Source organism: Grampus griseus (genome assembly GCF_964374135.1).
Source record: "Grampus griseus genome assembly, chromosome: 1".
Classification (NCBI taxonomy): domain Eukaryota; kingdom Metazoa; phylum Chordata; class Mammalia; order Artiodactyla; family Delphinidae; genus Grampus; species Grampus griseus.
Window position 1 is genome coordinate 99,736,573 of NC_139017.1, and position 21,300 is coordinate 99,757,872.

At 42.8% G+C, this 21,300-nt stretch overlaps 1 protein-coding gene across 2 annotated transcripts; it reads right to left on the reverse strand.

Annotated features, from left to right (window-relative positions):
• Positions 1–2,536: 2,536 nt before the first annotated feature.
• RWDD3 (RWD domain containing 3) lies at positions 2,537–13,672 on the reverse strand. Of its 2 annotated transcripts, none has more exons than XM_082679040.1 (4): positions 13,582–13,672; positions 5,319–5,806; positions 3,077–3,192; positions 2,537–2,978 (listed from the first exon to the last, which is right to left on the reverse strand). In XM_082679040.1, the coding sequence occupies exons 1-4, from the start codon at positions 13,664–13,666 to the stop codon at positions 2,864–2,866; spliced, it is 804 nt and encodes a 267-aa protein (XP_082535166.1). In that variant the 5' UTR covers positions 13,667–13,672; the 3' UTR covers positions 2,537–2,863. The 2 variants fall into 2 exon arrangements, with proteins under 2 accessions (XP_082535166.1, XP_082535167.1); XM_082679041.1 differs by having other exon boundaries at positions 2,851–2,978; positions 5,366–5,806.
• Between the last annotated feature and the right edge of the window lie 7,628 nt (positions 13,673–21,300).

Below are 21,300 nucleotides of genomic sequence, written 5' to 3' on the forward strand. Positions count from 1 at the left end.
GGCTAATTAATTACATTGGATCTCTTCTCTAGTAGAAGGGTCAGCAACTGTTCTCATGAAAATATTAATTCTGGATATGAATCCTAAGTCTCTTCCTGTAAGACTACCAACCATAATCTTACAGACATGGTTATGTCTCACAACATAAATTCTAAATGAGAAATTCATTTCACAACAAAAGAAATGTAGCAATGGGCTCATAGCTATGAAATTCATAGGTCTTTCCATGTACCAAATCACCCAGAAGTGGCTGGCTTGATAGAATAATATAATGACCTACTAAGACTTTGAACCAGTCACCAATATATGATGTTATTTCTCCCACTGCCAGAATACATGGGTCCAGGAATCGCGGAATAAAAATAGGATGGATTTCTCTCAGTATTATGTTTAACAACCCACTCACAGAATTTTTTATTACCGTCCCTATAAAGGGGCTATGCTGATTTGGTGGTCTTAGCTCCCATGGAAAAAAAATATTTCTACCAGGGCACACAAAATGGTTCAAGTGAATTTGAAGTTGAGACTGACACCTGAATATATTAGGGTCCCTATGACACTAAACCAACAAGCAACAAAGGAGGTTCGTATAATGGCTGGGGTGGTTGATCCACATTATTACAGGGAAATTGATCTACTGCTACACAATGGGGTCAATAAGAACTATGTCAGGAGCCCAGGCGTTCTCTGGGTTGCCTCTTAATATTCTCTTATTCAAGAGTGAAAGTTAATAAACAACCAACTCCTAAGGACTCAGACCTTCCAGGATGAAGATTCGCCCACCCTACTAGGTAAAGAGGCAGCCACGAGCAAAGCCAAATGGAGCAGAGGAAGAAGTTATAAATATCAACTACAGCTTCAAGACCAGTTATAGAAACAAGTACTTAAGCAAATCTACTTCATCGTTTGCGGATATTTTTGTACATATTAACTATTTTTTCCTTCCCCTACCCCCTATCAAGTTACATAAGAAATGTTGGTCGTAGTGCATTGACAGTTTAATTGAGGTGGGATTGTGACTGAACCAGGATAAGTAACACCGCTAAGGATAATAGTAACTGATGGAACTTTACTTTTTCCCCTTTTGGGGGAGAGGTGAGAGTTTTTCCTTTGTACAAAAGATAGTAAAATCTGCATAGACTGAAGCATAAACTGTTGCTGTTGTACAGAAATTTAAATATGGGTAGAAGGCTGTGCGTGGCTGCTTAATAGCTAAAAGGGAAGGTCGTGCTCGTTACTCGCCATAGGCACTCAGCTCCCTCTCCCTCACTTACACACCCACCGTCCTGTATTCTGCTCTGTTCTCCTGGGGTTGGGACACATGCAAACTACATTTCCCGACTTCTCTGCCAACTGGACTCCTGTTAGGTTTGGTCAATAGGAGGCACCACTGGGAAGTCAGAGGCAGCAGAGGTTCTGGCACCATGGTAGTTGTTGGCAATCAGCAGGGGTGGAGTGACTGTGAATGCCAACACACCACAGATAGTACCTATCAGCAACCTTAGCTCTGGTCCAGGCAGTACCACTTGAGCAGATCTAGGATCAATTACAACAGTCTCCAATAGTGCAGTGGCGGGTACAGGCTCCTAGCAGTTTCTGAACTCTGAGAATATCACCCTCCCATAGAACAACCTAACTACATTTACCAGTTCTCCAGGAAAAAATCATCAACACCCTAGAATGACATAAAACGAACAAAAAAATCCCCTCTAATTAATGGAATGATCAAGAGGTAGGTCTAATTTAATTACAAGGGTGTCTGAAAATGAGACAATCAGACGGTACTGCCACAGTCACAGAGCAGCACTTTCAAGAAGCGCTACTGGGCGTGCCACAGCATCTCCTTATTTCTCTCTCCCATCAGTTATAATTTATAATGACATCACTGTACCTCAGATTACAGTGAGGGAGATTTGCCTGGCCTTTCTTCTATTACTTGGCCCCTTATTTTAGGAGCACAGGTGGCTTCAGGAACACAAATATCCTTTCTCAAACATAAATGCCTGTCTATACTTTTGGTACAAATTTTAACACAAGCTTTTATTTTATGGCTTCTCTCCTTATGTCATAATAAATATATTCTGAGATTATCAGACTTTAACAAATTTCATCAGAAATAAAAAATAGTATCTCCATATGATTTCTTCCCTCTGGTAAGCCAAGTTCATTTTGTGTAAAACAATTCTTCCCTTGTAAGTTTTAACTTAAATTGAAGAATTTTATTTTAATTTGACTCTCCAGTCCTATCACTAGTAAGTATCATGCAATTCTGGGACCCCAAAGAAAGCAATTGTAAATCAAGTTCTGTAGAACTTCTTTAGTTTGTATTTAAACTAACCATTTATCCAATTCCACAATGAAATCAGTGTTACAATTTTCTTAACATTCAACTTAAAACATTAGACAGAATAATCTGAATGGGGGAAAAATCATTATCAAATGCTAAAAATGTAAACATGAAGGAAGTAAACATGAAAACAAATCTCTTTTTAAAAATTCATTTAATTACAAGAAAATTAGGCAGAAAATTGCACAGTTCCAAACAAATCCTCTGTATAAACACAAGGGCTCATTCACCATCATCTTTTTGTATTTATCTCTCAAATAACATTCCATCTATTGAACCCAACCTATACTGGCAAAATTAGAATACATGGATATTTTTACTGTTTAATATTCCATAAACAGAACTGGCTTCTGTCCTTAAGTTATGATGGTGTCTGTCATTTTGCTTCAGAGAAAACTCTAAAATTGTTCCCTTATGAGTATTTCAATCAGCCACTCTCAAAATCCAACGCAAAAAACAAAAACAAAACAAAACAAAAAACGCTGTTGTTTCACTAAAAGATACCTGTCTTCCACTTCACTTTACCAGCCTAAGTACAAATTCGGAGAAAAGCTTCTTAAGTCCTGCAGTTTCAAATTCCTTTTGTAACTCATCCAACGATGAATACTCTTTGACTTCAAATGCCAGAAACCTGTATTATACAAGAGAAACTCATGAATATGCCTAAATTTGTCAGAGTATAATTATCGATTCAGTTGCTTTTCCATCTGCAATAGTACTAAATTATACCTTTTGTGTTCTGTCTGTACTTTTGTTTCAAACAGTACACTAATCATTTTCTCTTTGCATTTCTTTCCACTTGAGTCCACATCTACTTTGCAGGTTTTCTGAAGAATCAGGTACTCCTAAATGACAAATCAGTACGTTAAATACGTGTCTTACTCTGAATCTCAAAGTCCTAGTTTGAAAGGAGCCATAAACCTATAGGCTTATTTCCACGCTTACAGAGTACTCACTTTCTGAATCAAGCAGTAAGAGAGTTACACAGTGTTTTCACATACTTTGAAGCATAACATTCTGGTGAATGCTGGAGTAAAGAAGGGTCTAATCGAACTACGTAGGCTTAAATCTAAACTAGATCTGATTCTGGGGTTAGTTATCTAGATCTTCTGTGCCTCACTAACCTATTCCATAAAATGGTACTCATAACATCTACCTTATGGGAAAGTTGTGATAATTAAATGAGTTCATACATATAAAGCACTTAGAGGAGTGCTTGGCACAATAGTGCTTAATATAGTACCAGCTACTCTCATTATTGTCACTTCCTCAAGGTCAGAATGAAGTTAACAGGCACACAGTACCGAACATTCCAAATTGATGGCATCTATAAATATGTACCTGTAGTTCTCAATCCTGATATACAGTCTTATAAAAATTTAAGGGATATTTACATTAAATGACATTTTAGGGACAGCTAATAAAAAAGAAAGAACTCCTTAAAAAGTACTCTACATTACCAGAGGTCAAGCCATATGATTAAATAAATTAATTAACTGATGGATCCAATCTGAGAAACAACATCTGCAAAACAGCTACACTTAGCCTAATATGCCTGAGCTGGCTTAAAGAAAAATCTGAGCCTTTTGGGGATATATGAGCAAAGAAATTAATTTGTATTCATTTTGTCAGCCAGTATTTTATCCAAAAGGATCAAACTTTATAGATATACTGTAAATCACCTTAAAATTTGTGGTTCCGGGGCTTCCCTGGTGGCACAGTGGTTAAGAATCTGCCTGCCAATGCAGGGGACACAGGTTCGAGCCCTGGTCCGGGAAGATCCCGCATGCCAAGGAGCAACTAAGCCCGTGTGCCACAACTACTGAGCCCGCGCGCCTAGAGCCCGTGGTCCACAACAAGAGAAGCCATAGCAATGAGAAGCCCACACACCATAACAAAGAGCAGCCCCCGCTCACCGCAACTAGAGAAAGCCCACACACAGCAACAAAGACCCAATGCAGCCAAAAATTAATTAATTAAATTTTAAAAAATATATGTGGTTCCTTGGTCAGACCCCAACCCAATATCTTTATTAAATCTGAAAATCTGTTGTACCTATACACTATAACCCAGCACTACTCTGGTCAACTGAAGTTATTAACCAACAAGTTTTGGGATAAGAGCCCATAACAAAAAGCTAGGTAGTTATCCTACAAATCTTTAAGATGATAGGTTATGCAAGATAAATCTGTTTCAAATAAATTCCATTGTAATTATTCTTGACCCAACCCACTTGAAAGCATAAAACCTATTAAGTGATTTGCAGCTCTTTTAAGATTTAAAATATAATAAGCAGCTTTCTTTGTCTGGTCCCACATAAAGCAGGTTAGATGAGTTTAGAATGAGAACTTGAAAACTCTGAAGAAGACGATGATTTTGAAAGCAGCTGCTGAGACAAGTCAGGTGGAAAGCAAAAGTTAGGGAGGAGGTGACAAGCTGACAGCCCTAATGATTCTACTTCCACTCACACTAAATCCTGGTTAGGAGGGAACAGCTCCTCTTTTCAGGTATAACAGATACCAAGTTCAAGCGTCAGAACATATCTTTAACTTCCAAAAAGTTAAAATTTTTGCAGGCTACCCACAAATATACACCTTGCTGTGTGCCTAACTAAGGAAAGAACTATAAATACACACAAACTTTTAGTGCAAATTTATAAAATTTAGGCTCAAAGCTGATTACGGAAACAAACACTCATGTACCAGAGATTTTTTTAATAACCTATCACTTTCATTAAGTGGCATGATTTTTAAAACATAATCTTCTACTTATTCTTCAAACTTTTCAAGTCTGTAGTTGTAATTAGAAGTTAAAGACAGTCTTTAAAAAGAAAGATCCATTAACATGGTAAGAGTGAAAGCAGAAACATCTTAATGATTAATCTGTCCCATTGTTATCAAACACACTTATAGACACACCATTTTAGCAGAAAATAGCCAAATTCATATTCAACATTAAAACTTTTCGGCACCTTGATGTTGTTTCTGTCTCCCTGCAGTAAAATCAGTATTACTTTACCCATGAACATCAGTCTTCCTGTCAGCCTTAAATCGGAAGCCCACTTCTCCACACTTTTGACATATTTGGTCTTTGCTCTCATATGATCTAAATGCAAAAGAGTCATCCACAATCCATCATCCACAGTCGTGCTTGCTGCAGAAGTGCACTTTTCACTGCCACCTCCAGCTTCTGGCCGCTTGAGGATGTGCCTGAGATTCTGCTGAATCCAGAGAACTAGCTCATGAACCATAGGTTCCGACAAAAGGGTCTCTGCTTGCTCCAGTAACTTCTCCTTCACAATCTCACGCTCAGCCCTGGTCAGGTGTTCGGAGTTAACCACAATACCAGGCAGACACGACGGGTAATTAACCGGTAAATGGAACACCAATCGTAAGGGTATATCAGCATCCATAAATCCTTCTGCTCTTGTGAGAATTCTGAACACAGTTCCATCTGTCTCTGGAAAGCATCCAAAAATAATGATTAGCTGTACCTAATTCAATTTGAATGGAACACTAACAAGTTAGAATTTTTGTTTCAAGTGTCAATTTATTTTTCATGTGAAAACTAAGTTATTTTATGAAGAGATACATCACACTAAGAAAGCCATGATTTACAGATTCTTACTTTCAGCCATACATATATAGTCATAGAATCATGCTCACCAGCACCCAGGATTTCACTGGCATTTATAATTGCCATTATCCCATTTTTATTAAGGTTACCAGAAAGGTTTCTCATCATATGATGTTCTTCCTCCCCAGACTTAGTTGATAATTCAGAAATTCCTAATAAACTCATATGAACATTCAAAGAAACAGTATTGTGTATTTATAAAATCAGTGATTAGTTTAAAAGTTATACACTAAATCCGGTGAAAGTCATGTTGCAGTGAGTCTGAATCAAACCAAATACTGGATCCCGTGTGGTTGCAGGGGTACAGAGCAAACCATGACTGTGCATACACAGTAACTGCCTGGACCCGCTCTTTTTCACTTCAAATATATTCGTATCAGTGTAACATGAAGGCAGCGGGAGGAACTAAAATTGGGCAGACATCAGTTCAGCTGTTTCTGGCTCCATAAGGAGGAGGGGGAAAGGGGAAAGCGCACACAGGATACGAGATGAAACACTCTGCTCTCTTTCAGATTTGCTCCACTTCACCCCTCTGATGTGTTCCACACCACTTCACCCCACTTTTCAAAAGTTGATAAAACGTCAGGCTGATTCATTCTGCAGGGGGCAGAAGCACACAGATCAGAAGAGCAGAGTAGAACCGAACTGGGTGCTGACGAGGCTCTTTGAAGCTAACTTGCCTCCGTCTACCCTACTTCTTTCTCCACAGCCCTTGTTTCATTCTCCTTCACAAGACAGGCAGTCAGATTGTTCTAATTTTCATACCTGGATCGCTGCTCAACACCCTCAACAATGGAAACCTGAGTGCATTCCCATTTTAAAGAACCTAACAGAACATTAAAATGGCTCTCTAGCCATCCAATTCCATTTATACAGAAGCTGTTGTTACAGACGTGGATTCATATAGGACCAAACACATCCATTACACCAGGTTTTTCTTTAATAGAACCTTCAGTATCAGCTGCAAAGCACTGCCGTTTTAGGACACCACCCCGAAACCCAGGCAGTAACCATTACAAAGATCACATTAGGCGGCTTCCCTGGTGGCGCAGTGGTTGAGAGTCCGCCTGCCGATGCAGGGGACAAGGGTTTGTGCCCCAGTCCGGGAAGATCCCACATGCCGCGGAGCGGCTGGGCCTGTGAGCCATGGCCGTGGAGCCTGTGCGTCCGGAGCCTGTGCTCTGCAACGGGACAGGCCACAACAGCGAGAGGCCTGCATACCACAAAAAAAAAAAAAAAAAAAAAAAAAAGATCACATTAGGGCTTCCCTGGTGGCGCAGGGGTTAAGAATCCACCTGCCAATGCAGGGGACACGGGTTCGAGCCCTGGTCCGGGAAGGTCCCACGTGCCGTGGAGCAACTAAGCCCGTGCGCCACAACTACTGAGCCTGCGCTCTAGAACTCGCAAGCCACAACTACTGAGCCCGTGTGCCACAACTACTGAAGCCCGCGTGCCTAGAGCCTGTGCTCTGCAATGAGAAGCCACCGCAATGAGAAACCCGTGCACCGCAACGAAGAGTAGCCCCCGCTCGCCGCAACTAGAGAAAGCCCGCGCGCAGCAACGAAGATCCAACACAAAAATAAATAAATAAAATAAATAAGTTTATTTTAAAAAAAAGATCATATTAAAGTGATGTAACTTAAATTTGTATTACATAAGTAAAATATATGCTGCATAAAGGAAGATTTTCCAAACAACTTAGTACATTCCTCTAAAATCCATCACCAGCTTCTCAAAACCCTTCTTTCTTCTATCCTGTTACTTATCCTTTGTAAAAAATATTTTATTATTAAAGTAAGCTCCCTAGATGTCAGTTAGATCACTGCACTTCACTAGATAAAATGGGCATTATAAATAGACCTACAGACATGTGACCACTAGGCTAAAAAAACCCTCCAGAAATCATCTAGAGGGTCCACTTTCCCTCTCAAGGGGGAGGTATAACTTTTAAAGCTCTTCATTCATCATTCAACAAACATTCACTGAGTACCTACTAGGCCCAAGGCACTGTTCTAGTCTGAGAGAAAACAACGGGTAAGACACAGATCCTGTCCTCTTAAGTCAATCCAGTTTCATAACATGAAATAGTGGACAGAGCCAAAGTGATCTTCCTCAACTTCTCTTCTACACCTAAAAATGTCTTTACTTATAAACATACATACATATAATTTCTATAAACCTGTATTTTATATATTTTTTTTATTTCCATGGAGATAACTCTCCATGGGAATAGCATTTTTTAACGTTTTCTGAACAAAAGGTGCCTCCCTGCTGACAACTTGACTACAGCCCCGTGAAAATGATTTCAGACTTCTGACCTCCAGAACTGTAAGAGAATAAATATGTGTTGTTCTAAGACACCACATTCGTGGTTATTTGTCACAGCAGCCACAAGAAACTAACACAGTATCTGTGCTCACAAAGCAAGGTTTTCCCCGCAAGCAAGGCTCCCTTTCTGGTAAAAACCCTGAAACCTAGAGTGTTCTCCAATCTCTGCCACCTAAACAGCCACCTATTCCTCCCCAGGGCAGTGACCTAACTGACAGAAACAGGCAGTCCAGGGAGAAGGTCTGGAAAGCCTACTGAGCTGGCTCTTCAAATCCTTACCAACTTTCATTCTTCTCTCTTAGTGATTTTCTGGCCCTAGTCAGCAAAGAGAAAAGCAACAGGAGAAAATCCTGACTTCCGCCTTAGAAAACCGTGAAATTATTAGTTATAAGCTTAGAAGGAAAACTGCTTTAATTTTATCAAGAATTGGAAAGGATTAACAACCTTCCTACTTGGTCTTCTCTTTGACTCCCTCCGTAGCTACACACACACACACACAGACACACACACACACACACACACAGGAGCTGCAAGCTGAAATTACACAAAATGATGCTATCTCTGTAAGAAAATGAAAATCCCAACAACATACCCCATTCTGATACTTAATGCAGGAATAAAATTACGTATTCTTTTAAAAACTCATTTTCTCCCTAAAACTCTAGAAGTATGTATATTACCCTTCCATTTCTCATCTGCCTTGGTTTGTACATGCAATTAAACTGGCTCTTTTTTCCTCAGAATTTTTCATGTAATCACATGTACTGTCAGTCTGATTTTGGGGGGTTTTTTTCCATTAAAAAAAGAAAACAAGGTTGTCCCTATCTACTTTATTAACAGCTTAGAAACAGAGTGATTAACAGAAAAATAATGGTGTTCTACATCTAATGCTAATCTCTGGCCTTCCCTGGCACCAAAAAACTCTAGTCATTAAGTTTAACTCACAAACTCATCATTCTCAATAAAATCTATGCCCTAGAAAATTTATGCCTGCCCTACAAATCTAAAATTTTCATGAGTTCCAAGACTATTTTCATCTGTTCTAAAGATCCTACCAAAAGATGTAAGTTTTGCCTCTGGTTGAAGCTTGCATACATATTCCCTAGTTTGGGTTTTTTTGGTTTTTTTAAATAAGTCATTGTACCTTAAAATAAGTATATCAATTTCATAACTAAAATAGGTTAGTTTCAAACCTTATTCTTCCTTACAAGTACATGAAGGAAATTATGCTCCTTACCACACTCCAAACAACAGAAATTCAAACGAGAGAAACTGAACTGAACCCCAAATTCCATACTGTTATTTTTAAGACTTCACTCTACTTCATAATCCCACACAATAAAAATTCAATAAATGCTGTCCAATAACAGAAGATAGTGGAAAATGTAAACAAAATTTAAGAGGATGAGTTCTTCAAGATTCATTTAGAGCCCATTAAGAAATCATTTATATACCATATACGACTGAATTTCCCTATACTTGCTTTTTTTTTTCTTTTTTGCAGTTTTATATGTCCTCAGGGTAAGACTTTGTTCAGAAAACCACTAAAAAGCCCCCAACACCCTCTCTTACCTCACTGCACAGGATTTTTTTCCTCTCGCTCTCAGGTGGCTCCCCACAAGTATACATCCACCAGTGCTTCTTTTTATGTTACAGCTGGAATTTTATACATGTTAAACGTGGTTACAGAAAAAAAAATAAACGAAAAATAAGTGAAGCTAAAAGTGGCGATCCCATCCTTTAGACGTGAAGTTCAAGGCTGATTTGTTTTTAGAGACGACCTCAGTACTGACCATCAGCAGGACACAGGGCTGAGCAGATTTAGAGGGGTCAGTGGGTGACAGTCATGGTTCATTTTGCAAGACGGCCCAATCCAATCTGAGCATTAGTGTTAGCAGAATACAAAAAGCTACTCTGAAGCTACTGTGCGAACATATCATATGATATTGAGTCTTACACACCTCCCATTTTATAACTGTTTTATCTGTAAGATGATTTCCAGAAACACAACTCCACATATAATGAGCACTAACTATGGCAATATAATCTCTGTGACCTTCAATTACCTCATCAGGAAAATGAAGATTTATAACAATACCAAATCCCATCTACCGCATAGGTACCTACACAGGCATGCACACACACTCCCCTTCAGAACTATTCTGAACATAAGTGGGGTCATCCCCGTTTCTCTGCTCTGGGTGCTCTTCTTGCTCTCTTCTTCCTGGACAGGTGTCATCCTTGCTCTCTAAGAACTGTTTTCCTGACGCAATGGCCGCATCTCTGTTAAGCAGCATGACGCAATGCAAGAGTCCATATACTCTGGAGCCTGGTGGTTACTCAACCAGCCTGAGCATCTGTTACCTTCTTTATAAAATAAAGTTAAGAATACCCCTCATCGGGCTTCCCTGGTGGCTCAGTGGTTGAGAGTCCGCCTGCCGATGCAGGGGACACGGGTCCGTGACCCGGTCCGGGAAGATCCCACATGCCGCGGAGCGGCTGGGCCCGTGAGCCATGGCCGCTGAGCCTGCGTGTCCGTAGCCTGTGCTCCGCAACGGGAGAGGCCACAGCAGTGAGAGGCCTGCGTACCGCAAAAAAAAAAAAAAAAAAGAATACCCCTCATCAAGTAAGATGCATTTAAAGTATCAGGTCTGTGGTAGGTGACCCCATTAAACCTGGCACCCTGTCTGACTGCACTGCACAGGGAGAAGCAGAATACCCCTGGTTTGATCTGCCCACAGCCCTCCCTAGTGGACAGGAATAGGAGCTTACATAACTTGCACCCATCAGAGACAGTTACACCTGATGCCTCTTATGAGCTTTCTACAACCATCACAAAGAGGCCACAGTGTATGTAAGTCCCCTGAAATTCTCAGCACAAATTAGTCCAGCTAAAAGAATCCAACTATTCAAACTCTTCAATCTTATGACCTTCATAGATGACCCTAGGGTTAGCAGCCTGAGCCTGCCTGGGCTATCTCGTACCAGAAGTGCAATCCTACCCAATGTTAACCTGATTCCAGTGGCAACAAGGAGCAGCTTATTTGAGGGGAAGGCCAGGAAGGAACTGATGGTGTTCAGAATGTTCTTACATCCTCCAACCCAAGCTGACAGTGACCATGACAGTGGTAGCCAGCAGCCCACTGTATATTTACTGAGGTCTATTAAAGAAGTCCTTACCTTACCCTTAATTCCCAGATGTGAACATCAAACGTCCCAATTTCAATCACTGAATTGTTCTATTCTCCAATGAACCTTTCAGCAACAAAATGTCCTAAGTTGTTACACTGAATTCTTTTATAATTCAATTACTTATTGATGCCAAAACACTGAATTAAATTAATTAGGAGGCATGGCTTGAAAGTCATGCTCAATTTAACAGCAGATAAAGGGTCCACAGTGCTCTTCATATTAAGAAATTGCTCTTTCTTTCTTTCTATGCTTACTTTTTTGGGTTTTCTCTGACCTGTCAGCAGTGTCGTATGCTCAACCATACTCATGACCCAGACCACCACCATTCCATCCTCTTTCAGGTGTAATGGGAAATCATAGGTTCATTTTCCCAGGATACTCCTAGTTGAGCCATAATAAAGGAATTTAAGAAAACTGATGATCTCTTCAAACAGCCTGCCTCAAGCATAAGTAATTATCAATAAAGAGAGCCAGAGACAGCAAAGTAAGATGATGAAGAATAACAAATGCTATCCAATCAGAAGAGAGGTGACGAGAAGATACTAAAAGTGAGTAAATCCTTTCATATGGATTTTAAACAATTGTTTCAGAAAGCTACAAGACAGGCTAGGCACTGAAAAGAAAGCGGCTTCATTACATGAATTGGTTCACAGTGCCCAGAACATAACAGTGCTCAATGAACGTATAGACACGGGTGATCAAGAAAGAATAAATGAAAAGGAGCCAACTCCTGCTCTGTAGGTGAATAACACACCACGTAGATACCAGGAATGGATCCTAACCCTTGATGGCTTTCTCACAACATTCAGAACATTTTAGACTACCTTCTTAAAGGTCAACCAATTTATGGTCAGAAGGACAATTTTAATAGTAGCTGAAACATAACAGAAGTTTAAATCTTATGCCAAAAAATTCACAGAATGTATTTGAAAGCTATGCCAAAAAATTCACAGAATGTATTTGAAAGCTATGCCAAAAAATTCACAGAATGTATTTGAAAGCTAAGTAAAAACTGAAAATTATGTGCATCACTGCACTTTTTCATAAACTGAAGTTTTGGTTTTTACTTAATAGACGCCATAGACAGGCAGAGAAGAAGTTTTCACTATCATGAAAATATAGCCAAAAGAACCGTTCTAGACTGTAAGCTCCTAGAGGCCCTGAGCAGTCAGTGTCTTTGAAACCCTGTCAGCGCTTCCGGGGACTCAATAAATGAGTTGAATGATTAATGCGCCCCCAAGAGCCTGTAATTGGCAACCACCTTTCAGCCGACTAGAAAAAGCAGGAGAAAAGCAATCAAACTGAGAGTCCTGACTGAGCACTGGTCGAATTCAAAAATTCATTTAACAAACATTTACTGCATACCTACCACGTGCCTGGCACTGTCGTAGGTTCCTGGAGTTTTGTGATTACAAAACGGACAGGGTCCCTGCCCTCTTGCAACTTGAAACAACCAAATACCCATATAGTTAAACTGTGGTGGGTGCCCTGAAGGACATAATGCGTGGTGCTTACAAAGCACGTAGTTCAATTTGGGGAAGCTGGATTTAAACTAGGGGTGTCAGGAGAAACCTCTTTTCACGGTCAGATCTGACGGGTAAGTACAGGACGGCCAGGGAAAGCGTGGGGGGGGGGGGGACGCTTTCCAGGAGGGCGCGGCTGGCTCGTAGCGCTCAGCGAGTTGAGGAGACAGGCGAGTCAGAGGGTGCAACGGCAGAGTGGGGACGGGGGGTAACGGCGGATGGAGGGGGAAGGGCGAGTGCGAGTGCGACGGGAGAGTGGAGGGTGGGACGGACGAGTGGGTGGAGCGGCGCGGGAAGCAGGAACCGGTCCACGGGCCGCAAGAGCCTGAGCATTATGCTGTCCGTTCACTGCAGAGGAGCGAGCAGGGGCGCGATACTATTCACGTTTTGGGGGTCGCCGCACTCTCCCGCTAGCTTCCACACACGCCCAGTCCCGGGGCGTGTCGTTCCCTCATTCAACTACCCCGGCCCCCAAGTGTGGGCCCGGGGCGGGAAGCCCAGCCTTGGTGGTGGGGAGCAGAGGGTGCCCAGTCCGTCTGGCGCGGGGGTAGTCACCTGAGCGACTCAGCACTTCCCACTCGCCGGGCCCGCAGAAAATCGCACCCAGGGCCGAGAGCTCCTCCCGCACCGGCTCCGCCATGGCCGCGCCGCTCGGCTGGCTCAATACCTCCCCTTCCGCCTTCCGCCGCCGCCGCCGCCGCCGCCGCCGCCGCCCCCGCCGGCCCCGAGCAGCGCTGCAGGGCTGCCACCGGGGGCGCCCCGCGTCTCCGCAGCGCGCGGCGGGAGGGAGGCCCCGAGAAGCCCCGCCCACAAGCTCCCGCTCACTTACTCCAGACGCGAGGCTCCGCGCCGTCTCGGGGGGTTTCTGTCCGAGGGGGAAGGCCCCGTGGTGTCTGCCAGAGGTCACCGTGCCTCTCACCCGCTGCTTTCCTGACGGAGGGAGGCCTCCCAGCAAAGCCCGAAATTCTCTAACTTTAGCTCGGGCTTTGAACACTAGCCCTTCCCGCCCAGACTTGGCCTTGAAAGGAACTTGGAGGTTAAGAGGAGAAAACAAGCAGCGAAGTGACCAGAAGAGGTTAGCCTCTGTCTGGCTCAGAACTAAACTAGGTGTTGGGGGTACTGCAGTTAACAGAACAGACGAGATTCTCCGCCCTCCTGGAGGCACTAGCGACCCAGGCGGTCTGGGACACCCAGAAAACGTCCGGGGTAGGAGCAACCTCCAGATGCTGAGAGGCAACTGGAGCTCGGACTCTGGACCAGAACCGGGTTTCTGGGACGTCCTTCTCCTAACAACGGTTGCAGAAGGGGAGGGTTGGACCTACCACCTCTGGCATTCTAAGGATGTGACTGGGGTGACCCAGAACCTTTGGAGGAGCTATGCACCCGGGTGCTGGGAGCAACGACGTAATTTCCCATTTGTCTCCCGCCTTCACAGGGGACAGACCTGCTGAAATCGGCCAGGAGAACTCCTGGGCCTTTAGGGGTACAAAAAGTATGAAAATGTAGCAAACGCTAACTTTTCAGTATTACTTATTTTGTGATATTTGATGCATACAAAGCAATGTGATTCTTGAAGTTCAATAATGAAATGCTCATCCTTGAACTCAGCACTTAAATTTAAGATTGTTTGCAGTTCCAATAGGGTAACAGAATTATCAATCCATTCTGTTTCAACTTTGATTTCGTGAACAAGGTTACAGTGATTGTGTGTGATAGTTCTGTCAGTCAGCATCTTTGGCTTGTCCTTTTGTTTGTCAGGTAACAATTTAAAATTTTGCAGCCTCAGATAGTAGCTGGTCTAGCTCATGGAGGTCCTACAATTTTTTGTTTGTATCAGAGATAACATTTTCTGAGATAAATAAGGGATGTAGATGGCTACACAGTGACTCCTGACATTGACCTACAGAAGTCAGGAAAATGGGGCTGATTTGAAGACTGGATTCATGTTACCATCATCAGCATCATTCCCACTGTTACTAAAAAGAGGTTTTAAAAAGGAAAAGATACTGGCTTCAGAGAACAGAAAGGAAATCCAACAAGATAAACTGCAGGAGAAATGCTTCTCAGAGGATGCCATGGGATTTCAGTGACCCCAAGCAATTAAGAGCACTGCTGTGTACATAACTGGAAAGACAAAGGTTTATTTAAACGCATAATTGTCTCTGATGTGGCCAATTTTTGTTTAATAATAATAATAACTCCTTTGAGTTATTTCCAAAATAGCAGTTCAGTAGGTTCATAATTAGCTGCTAAAGAGTTTGGTGAACAAAAGAATAAATTTTTAATTTAAAATATCATTAAATTCTTTTTGATTTTAGCTTGAAGTCCAATGTTAGTATTAAAAGTGGTAGGAAAGGGCTTCCCTGGTGGCGCAGTGGTTGAGAGTCCGCCTGCCGATGCAGGGGACAAGGGTTCATGCCCCGGTCCGGGAAGATCCCACATGCCGCGGAGCGGCTGGGCCCGTGAGCCATGGCCGCTGAGCCTGTGCGTCCGGAGCCTGTGCTCCGCAACGGGAGAGGCCGCAACAGTGAGAGGCCCGCGTACTGCAAAAAAAAAAAAAAGTGGTAGGAAAATATTAATTTAGTTGTTGATTGACCAAATTTTAAAGATTGACCAAAAATCAAGTAGTTCATTTCTTATTTTTAATTTCCCAAATTCAGTATAAGTGGTATGAGTGAAATAATGTGAACAGTAAGACTACAGCCGTCAGAAATATTTGGAGGCAGTCCCTAAAGCCTGCTGTCACCAAGGTGATGTAAGAGTACCTCAATCTATTTAAAATTTTCTTGTCAGTAGGTTTCTTCTTTGCTCTTCCTTTCTTCATTGATTTCTTAACCTGCTTCTCATACTCCATTTAGTATGTTTAAATAAAAAGGAAGTCGATATGAATGTCTTTTAAATTGATACTATCCTAAGGCCCTGAAGTCCCATGAATAAGTTACTACTCTCTGACATTTGGAAGTAATCAACACAGAGAAAGCATAATGTCAGCTTGATATTTCTCACACTATGAAAATATCAGCTACATGTCAAATATCTAAAGCCTACCTTAAAGCAATAAGTTTTCTTGTATTCATAAGCTACTGAAAATTCTAAATATCTAAATGTGCTATGATGTCTAGACATGTGGATGAATGTCTGGTTAGAACATTTCTCTTTCTCTCTCCACTCACCTGCCCCCAGTAGTGTATGGTTTCCTAGAACAATATTATTTATACATGCAACTTTTCTAAATAGTTGCTTTCCCAAGACCATACAAAGGAGTAGCTTTAAATCTCTCACCTCCAGTTAAAACCACTTGCCCAAGAGAGTTATTTTAACTTTTCTAGGAAAACGTTTCTACTCACTTTATCATGTGTAGTATGTAGACTTAAATATTCAACTCTGTCTGCAATTTTAAGTCAAACCTTGTAGAATTGGGCATAGACATGAGAACACACAATTTTAAGAGTATTAAGAGAGGTTAAGTGTTAGTATCATGTCAAAAAAGCTGAGAATCCTAATTCTGAAGTGAGTGGGGGTGTGATAAGAAAAGTGATCATATTAAGACCATGAGGCAAGTAAAAATGCCTTCAAGAACCACTAAGAGGGCTTCCCTGGTGGCACAGTGGTTAAGAATCCCAGTGGTTAAGAATCCCAGTGCAGGGGACACGGGTTCGAGCCCTGGTCCAGGAAGATCCCACATGCTGCAGAGCAACTAAGCCCATGCACCACAACTACTGAAGCCCGAGTGCCTATAGCCCGTGGTCTGCAACAAAAGAAGCCACCGCCATGAAAGCCCACGCACCACAACGAAGAGTAGCCCCCCTGCTCGCCGCAGCTAGAGAAAGCCCACACGCAGCAACGAAGACCCAACGCAGCCAAAAATAAATAAATAAATAAATTGGAGGGGGGAACCACTACGAGTAGGGGACTTCCCTGGTGGTCCAGTGGTTGAGAATCTGCCTTCCAGTGCAGGGGACGTGGGTTCGATCCCTGGTTGAAGAGCTGAGATCCCACATGCTGTGGGGCAACTAAGCCCACGTGCCGCAAGTACTGAGCCTGCGTGCTCTGGAGCCCATGCACCACAGCTAGAGAGAAGCCCCTGCGCCACAACAAAAAGCCCCGCCGCGAAAAGATCCCGCATGCCACAGCTAAGACCCGACACAGCCAAAAATAAATAAATAAATAAGAACCACTAAGAGTAAAGAACAAGAAAGGCATTAAATGCCCATTTGCCAAATGAACCTGAACTCCAATAAGCTGTGTGCTACTGGTTTTGTCTAAAGGCTTTCTGTATTTACTCACTTCATAAGTGCTCTTGGGCGCTCGTTGACTGTTGGTCGGCTCGACAAGCTGTTTTAAGATACAGAGAGGAGGGGCTTCCCTGGTGGCGCAGTGGTTGAGAGTCCGCCTGCCGATGCAGGGGACACGGGTTCGTGCCCCGGTCCGGGAAGATCCCACATGCCGCGGAGCGGCTGGGCCCGTGGGCCATGGCCGCTGAGCCTGCGCGTGTGGAGCCTGTGCTCCGCAACGGTAGAGGCTGCAACAGAGAGAGGCCCGCGTAACGCAAAAAAAAAAAAAAAAAAAAAAAAGATACAGAGAGGAAAGCAGCAAGCCTTTGCTCTCTTCAGTCTTTGGTCTAGACAAGTAAACCCAACATGCAGCAATTGCAAGTTCTTTCATCCTGCTGAGGCTACAAGAATTTCCACATTCCCTGACTGGTGTGACGCTCACTATCATGGTAGAGGTGAAAGCGAAGGGGTGCTGCGTGACATGTAACTCTGACAACTTCCCAGAGGAGAAATATGTCTGTAATGCTCAGGAGCATAGTAGGTTTCCAAAAGGACAAAAAAGTCAGTGGTGTTGATTGGTCCTAGTTATTTGTGTTCCGTTACCGTGTGCGAGTCACAAATTTATTTTTCACGCAGATAACAAAATAAAAGCAAGTCAAATGTGTAAGAATTTGATACTGACACTGTAATCATACCCTTTTGTGGAAAGATCTGCCTCCACCTTGTCCAAGTAATCTGTACTCCCTCCAAAAAATTGGTCACATTCTGCCTGGGAAAAACATGCTTGATTCTCACACATGAGTGATACCAAAACAGTTTCAGCTTGCTTTGTGGGAAAACATCCACATGGCCCAGGTTCACTGACATAAAAGTTCAATGCCTTATCAATGTTATAAAAACAAGTCTTCAGTATCATTAGGGATTTAGACTTTGTCTAATGCCCAATAGTTAATTTTGATTACTTCTGTAAGTGTATCCTTTTTATTCATTGTATTTTGCCAGTGCATATTACTAGTTTAGCGAGTTTTTATTATCTGGCGGGATGGGGGGAGGGGGTCCGCAGGGCTGGGGACTATGTGAATTTTATAAAAAATCTTTTTCTCCAAACTCGTAAAGGGACTATAAATGAGTAAATGCTGCCATTTTGGCAAAATAGATTCTCAGTGGTTGACAATTAAAAGGGAGTATATCAAAAAATCAAAACTGTGACTGGGAAAATTAGACCTGGATCTCCTTAAAAAAAAAAAGAGTGGGGGCCCCATAAGCAGAAGATGTATTAGCTGCAGAGAGAGGGAGGGGAAAAGGGAGAGAGAAAGGGAAAAAAGAAGGAAGGGGGAGGGGCAAAGAGGAGAACTAGGAAGATGAACGCTTTAGAAGGTGATGTGAAAAGGATGATTTTTATGAAGTGAAGGAAACCAGGATTTAGGAATTCGACTTTATTTCTAGAAGAAGATGGATTTATCAGCTTTTTACACATAGAGAGACCTGAAACTTTATTCAGTAATAATACAAGGCCTGAGGTTTGCTTCAAAATAACGTAGGAAGGGGCTCCCTGGTGGCGCAGTGGTTAAGAATCTCTCTGCTAATGCAGGGGACACGGGTTCGAGCCCTGGTCCAGGAAGATCCCACATGCCGCGGAGCAACTAAGCCCATGCACCACAAATACTGAGCCTGTGCTCTAGAGCCCGCGAGCCACAACTACTGAGCCCGCACGCCACAACTATGGAAGCCCACGTGCCTAGACCCTGTGCTCCGCAACAAGAGAAGCCACCACAATGAGAAGCCCACACACCACAACGAAGAGTAGCCCCCGCTCACTGCAACTAGAGAAAGCCTGCGCGCAGCAACAAAGACCCAATGCAGCCAAGAATAAATAAATAAAATAAAATAAAATAATAACATAGGAAGGGGGAAGAAGCTGGGGAATGGATGGAGCTGACTTGACCGTAGGTAAATAATTGGTGAGGCAGAGTTGTGGGTACAGGATTTGGCATTTTATTCTATTTTTGTATATTTTATACTCTCTATAATAAAAGTTAATTTTTAAAATGTGATTGGTAGATAATATATCAAGATACTTGAAATTTGCACAGTACTCAATTAAGGAAAAAAGGACAGAAGTAAAAGGGATAAATAGGAGCGAAGGGAAAAGAAGAAAAGAACTGGAGCTAAGTAGAGAGAACAGAGTTGGTGAAGGACATGAAGAGAGAAGATAACAGGTTCTAAAGTGATATGTTCAACAAATGCATGACTTCAGAATTTGTTCAGGTGAGAGAAGCACAGAACCTAAAACTTTGGTGTCTTTCACAAGATACAAGTGGTTTTCTCTTAGACCTTCAAATAGAGGGAGGCAGGCAGAGCTGCTGGGCCCCTCCGTGTGAGGCTCCAAACTCCTCTTGTTTTTTGGATTGACTTAATTTTAATGTTTTTTCATTTTTATTGGAGTATATTTGATTTACAATGTTGTGTTAGTTTGAGGTGTACAGCAAAGTGAATCAGTCACACATATACATATATCCACTCTTTCTTTAGATTCTTTTCCCATTTGGCCATTACAGAGTATTGAGTAGAGTTCCCTGTGCTATACAGTAGGTCCTGGTTAGTGATCTATTTTATATATAGTAGTGTGTATATGTCAGTCCCAATCTCCCAACTTATCCCTCCCCCTGCCCATCCCCTGGTAACCATAAGTTTGTTTTCTACATCTGTGACTCCTGTTTTGTAAATAAGTTCATTTGTCCAAACTCTTCTTCTGTGGCTCTGCTCCCCACAGCTGGGACCCCCTCGGTCATGCCATGGTCTGGGGTGGCCACTGGGGCCCCAACCACCAAGTCTACATGTGGTCAGGAGAATGGGGCTCAGGCACACCCCACTGGCTGAAATTTAGTCGCATGAGTGCTCCCAGCTAAAAGGGGGGCCAGGAAATGTCATTTTTATTCTTGGAGGCCATGTACCCAGCTAAAGGTGGAGGAAGAAATGAAGTATTCTCGTCATTCTTTCTTTCTTATTATGGAGAGAGGGAAAACAGCACCAGGAGACAGCTGGCAGTCCCCGCATGAAGTCAAGTTTTGACCAAGAGGTTAAGTAGTCACATACCATAATTCTGTAGAGCTCACCCTTTCCGTGTCCCTCGACCCCCACCTTTACTCCTTGTCTCACTGTCCCATTCTATTTTTCCCACAACATTTACCATTACCTGAAATCTCGTTTATTTGCTGACAAGCATCTCATGGTTGCCCCAGAGAGAGCAGGATGGCCTCCCACCAGTACCACCAAATTGGTTCAGATGTCGAGAGTGACGAGGACACACAGGCCCCAAAAGGGTCTGAGAGGGTCTGTTACTCACAAGCTGAGATTTTCTGGGAAGAGCAGGGCCTGAATGAAGGCAGGGGCCATTGGCTCTGGGGTTCATCTGGTTAAGGGCGGGGCTGGGCTGGAGCTCTCCTCGGCACCACAGGGGTTTCTGTGGTCTGAAGGAGAGAGGGAGTGCCCAGACTTTCTTACCCACTTTCCCAGAGGCGAGACAGAGGGGAAAGGTGGGGGGGGGGGTGCTTGAAAGCTGTGGGCAGTCTAACATCAAAAACAGAGTCAGGCATGTCTACTGTCTATCTCCACTAGCATTCTAACTCCCACGAAGCCAGGAGCCCTATCACCTCGGTATCCTCCACGTCTAAAACAGCACCTGGCAAATCAGGAATGCACTAAACATATATTTTAATACAAATAAACTCACTGCAAAGTTTATAAACTCTTCATAACAATTGCGTATTCAACTGGATCACGCAGTGCCTACCATATGCTAGTGACTTCGTGAGGACTCAGGCATTCAAGACTATTAAATAAGACATCACTGCCCTCCAGGAGCTCCAAATCGTCTAGGAGACATCAACCTTTCCTGGGGTGGGGTGATGAGTGTCCTACCAGGTGAACGGAAGGCCATCAGAGGAGGCCCAGGAAAAGCCTGGTTTGGCTATTGTGTTAGAGGTTCCCCATCACAGGG

What these genes read in the sequence shown, in the direction of transcription:
- RWDD3 (XM_082679040.1), bottom strand. Translation starts at nt 13,666, where the DNA reads ATGGCGGAGCCGGTGCGGGAGGAGCTCTCGGCCCTGGGTGCGATTTTC. An exon ending in GAGACAGAAACAACATCAAG is followed by an intron (nt 3,193 to 5,318) that starts GTGCCGAAAAGT and finishes TTTGTCATTTAG; the next exon opens with GAGTACCTGATTCTTCAGAA. An exon ending in GTACAGACAGAACACAAAAG is followed by an intron (nt 2,979 to 3,076) that starts GTATAATTTAGT and finishes TGTATAATACAG; the next exon opens with GTTTCTGGCATTTGAAGTCA.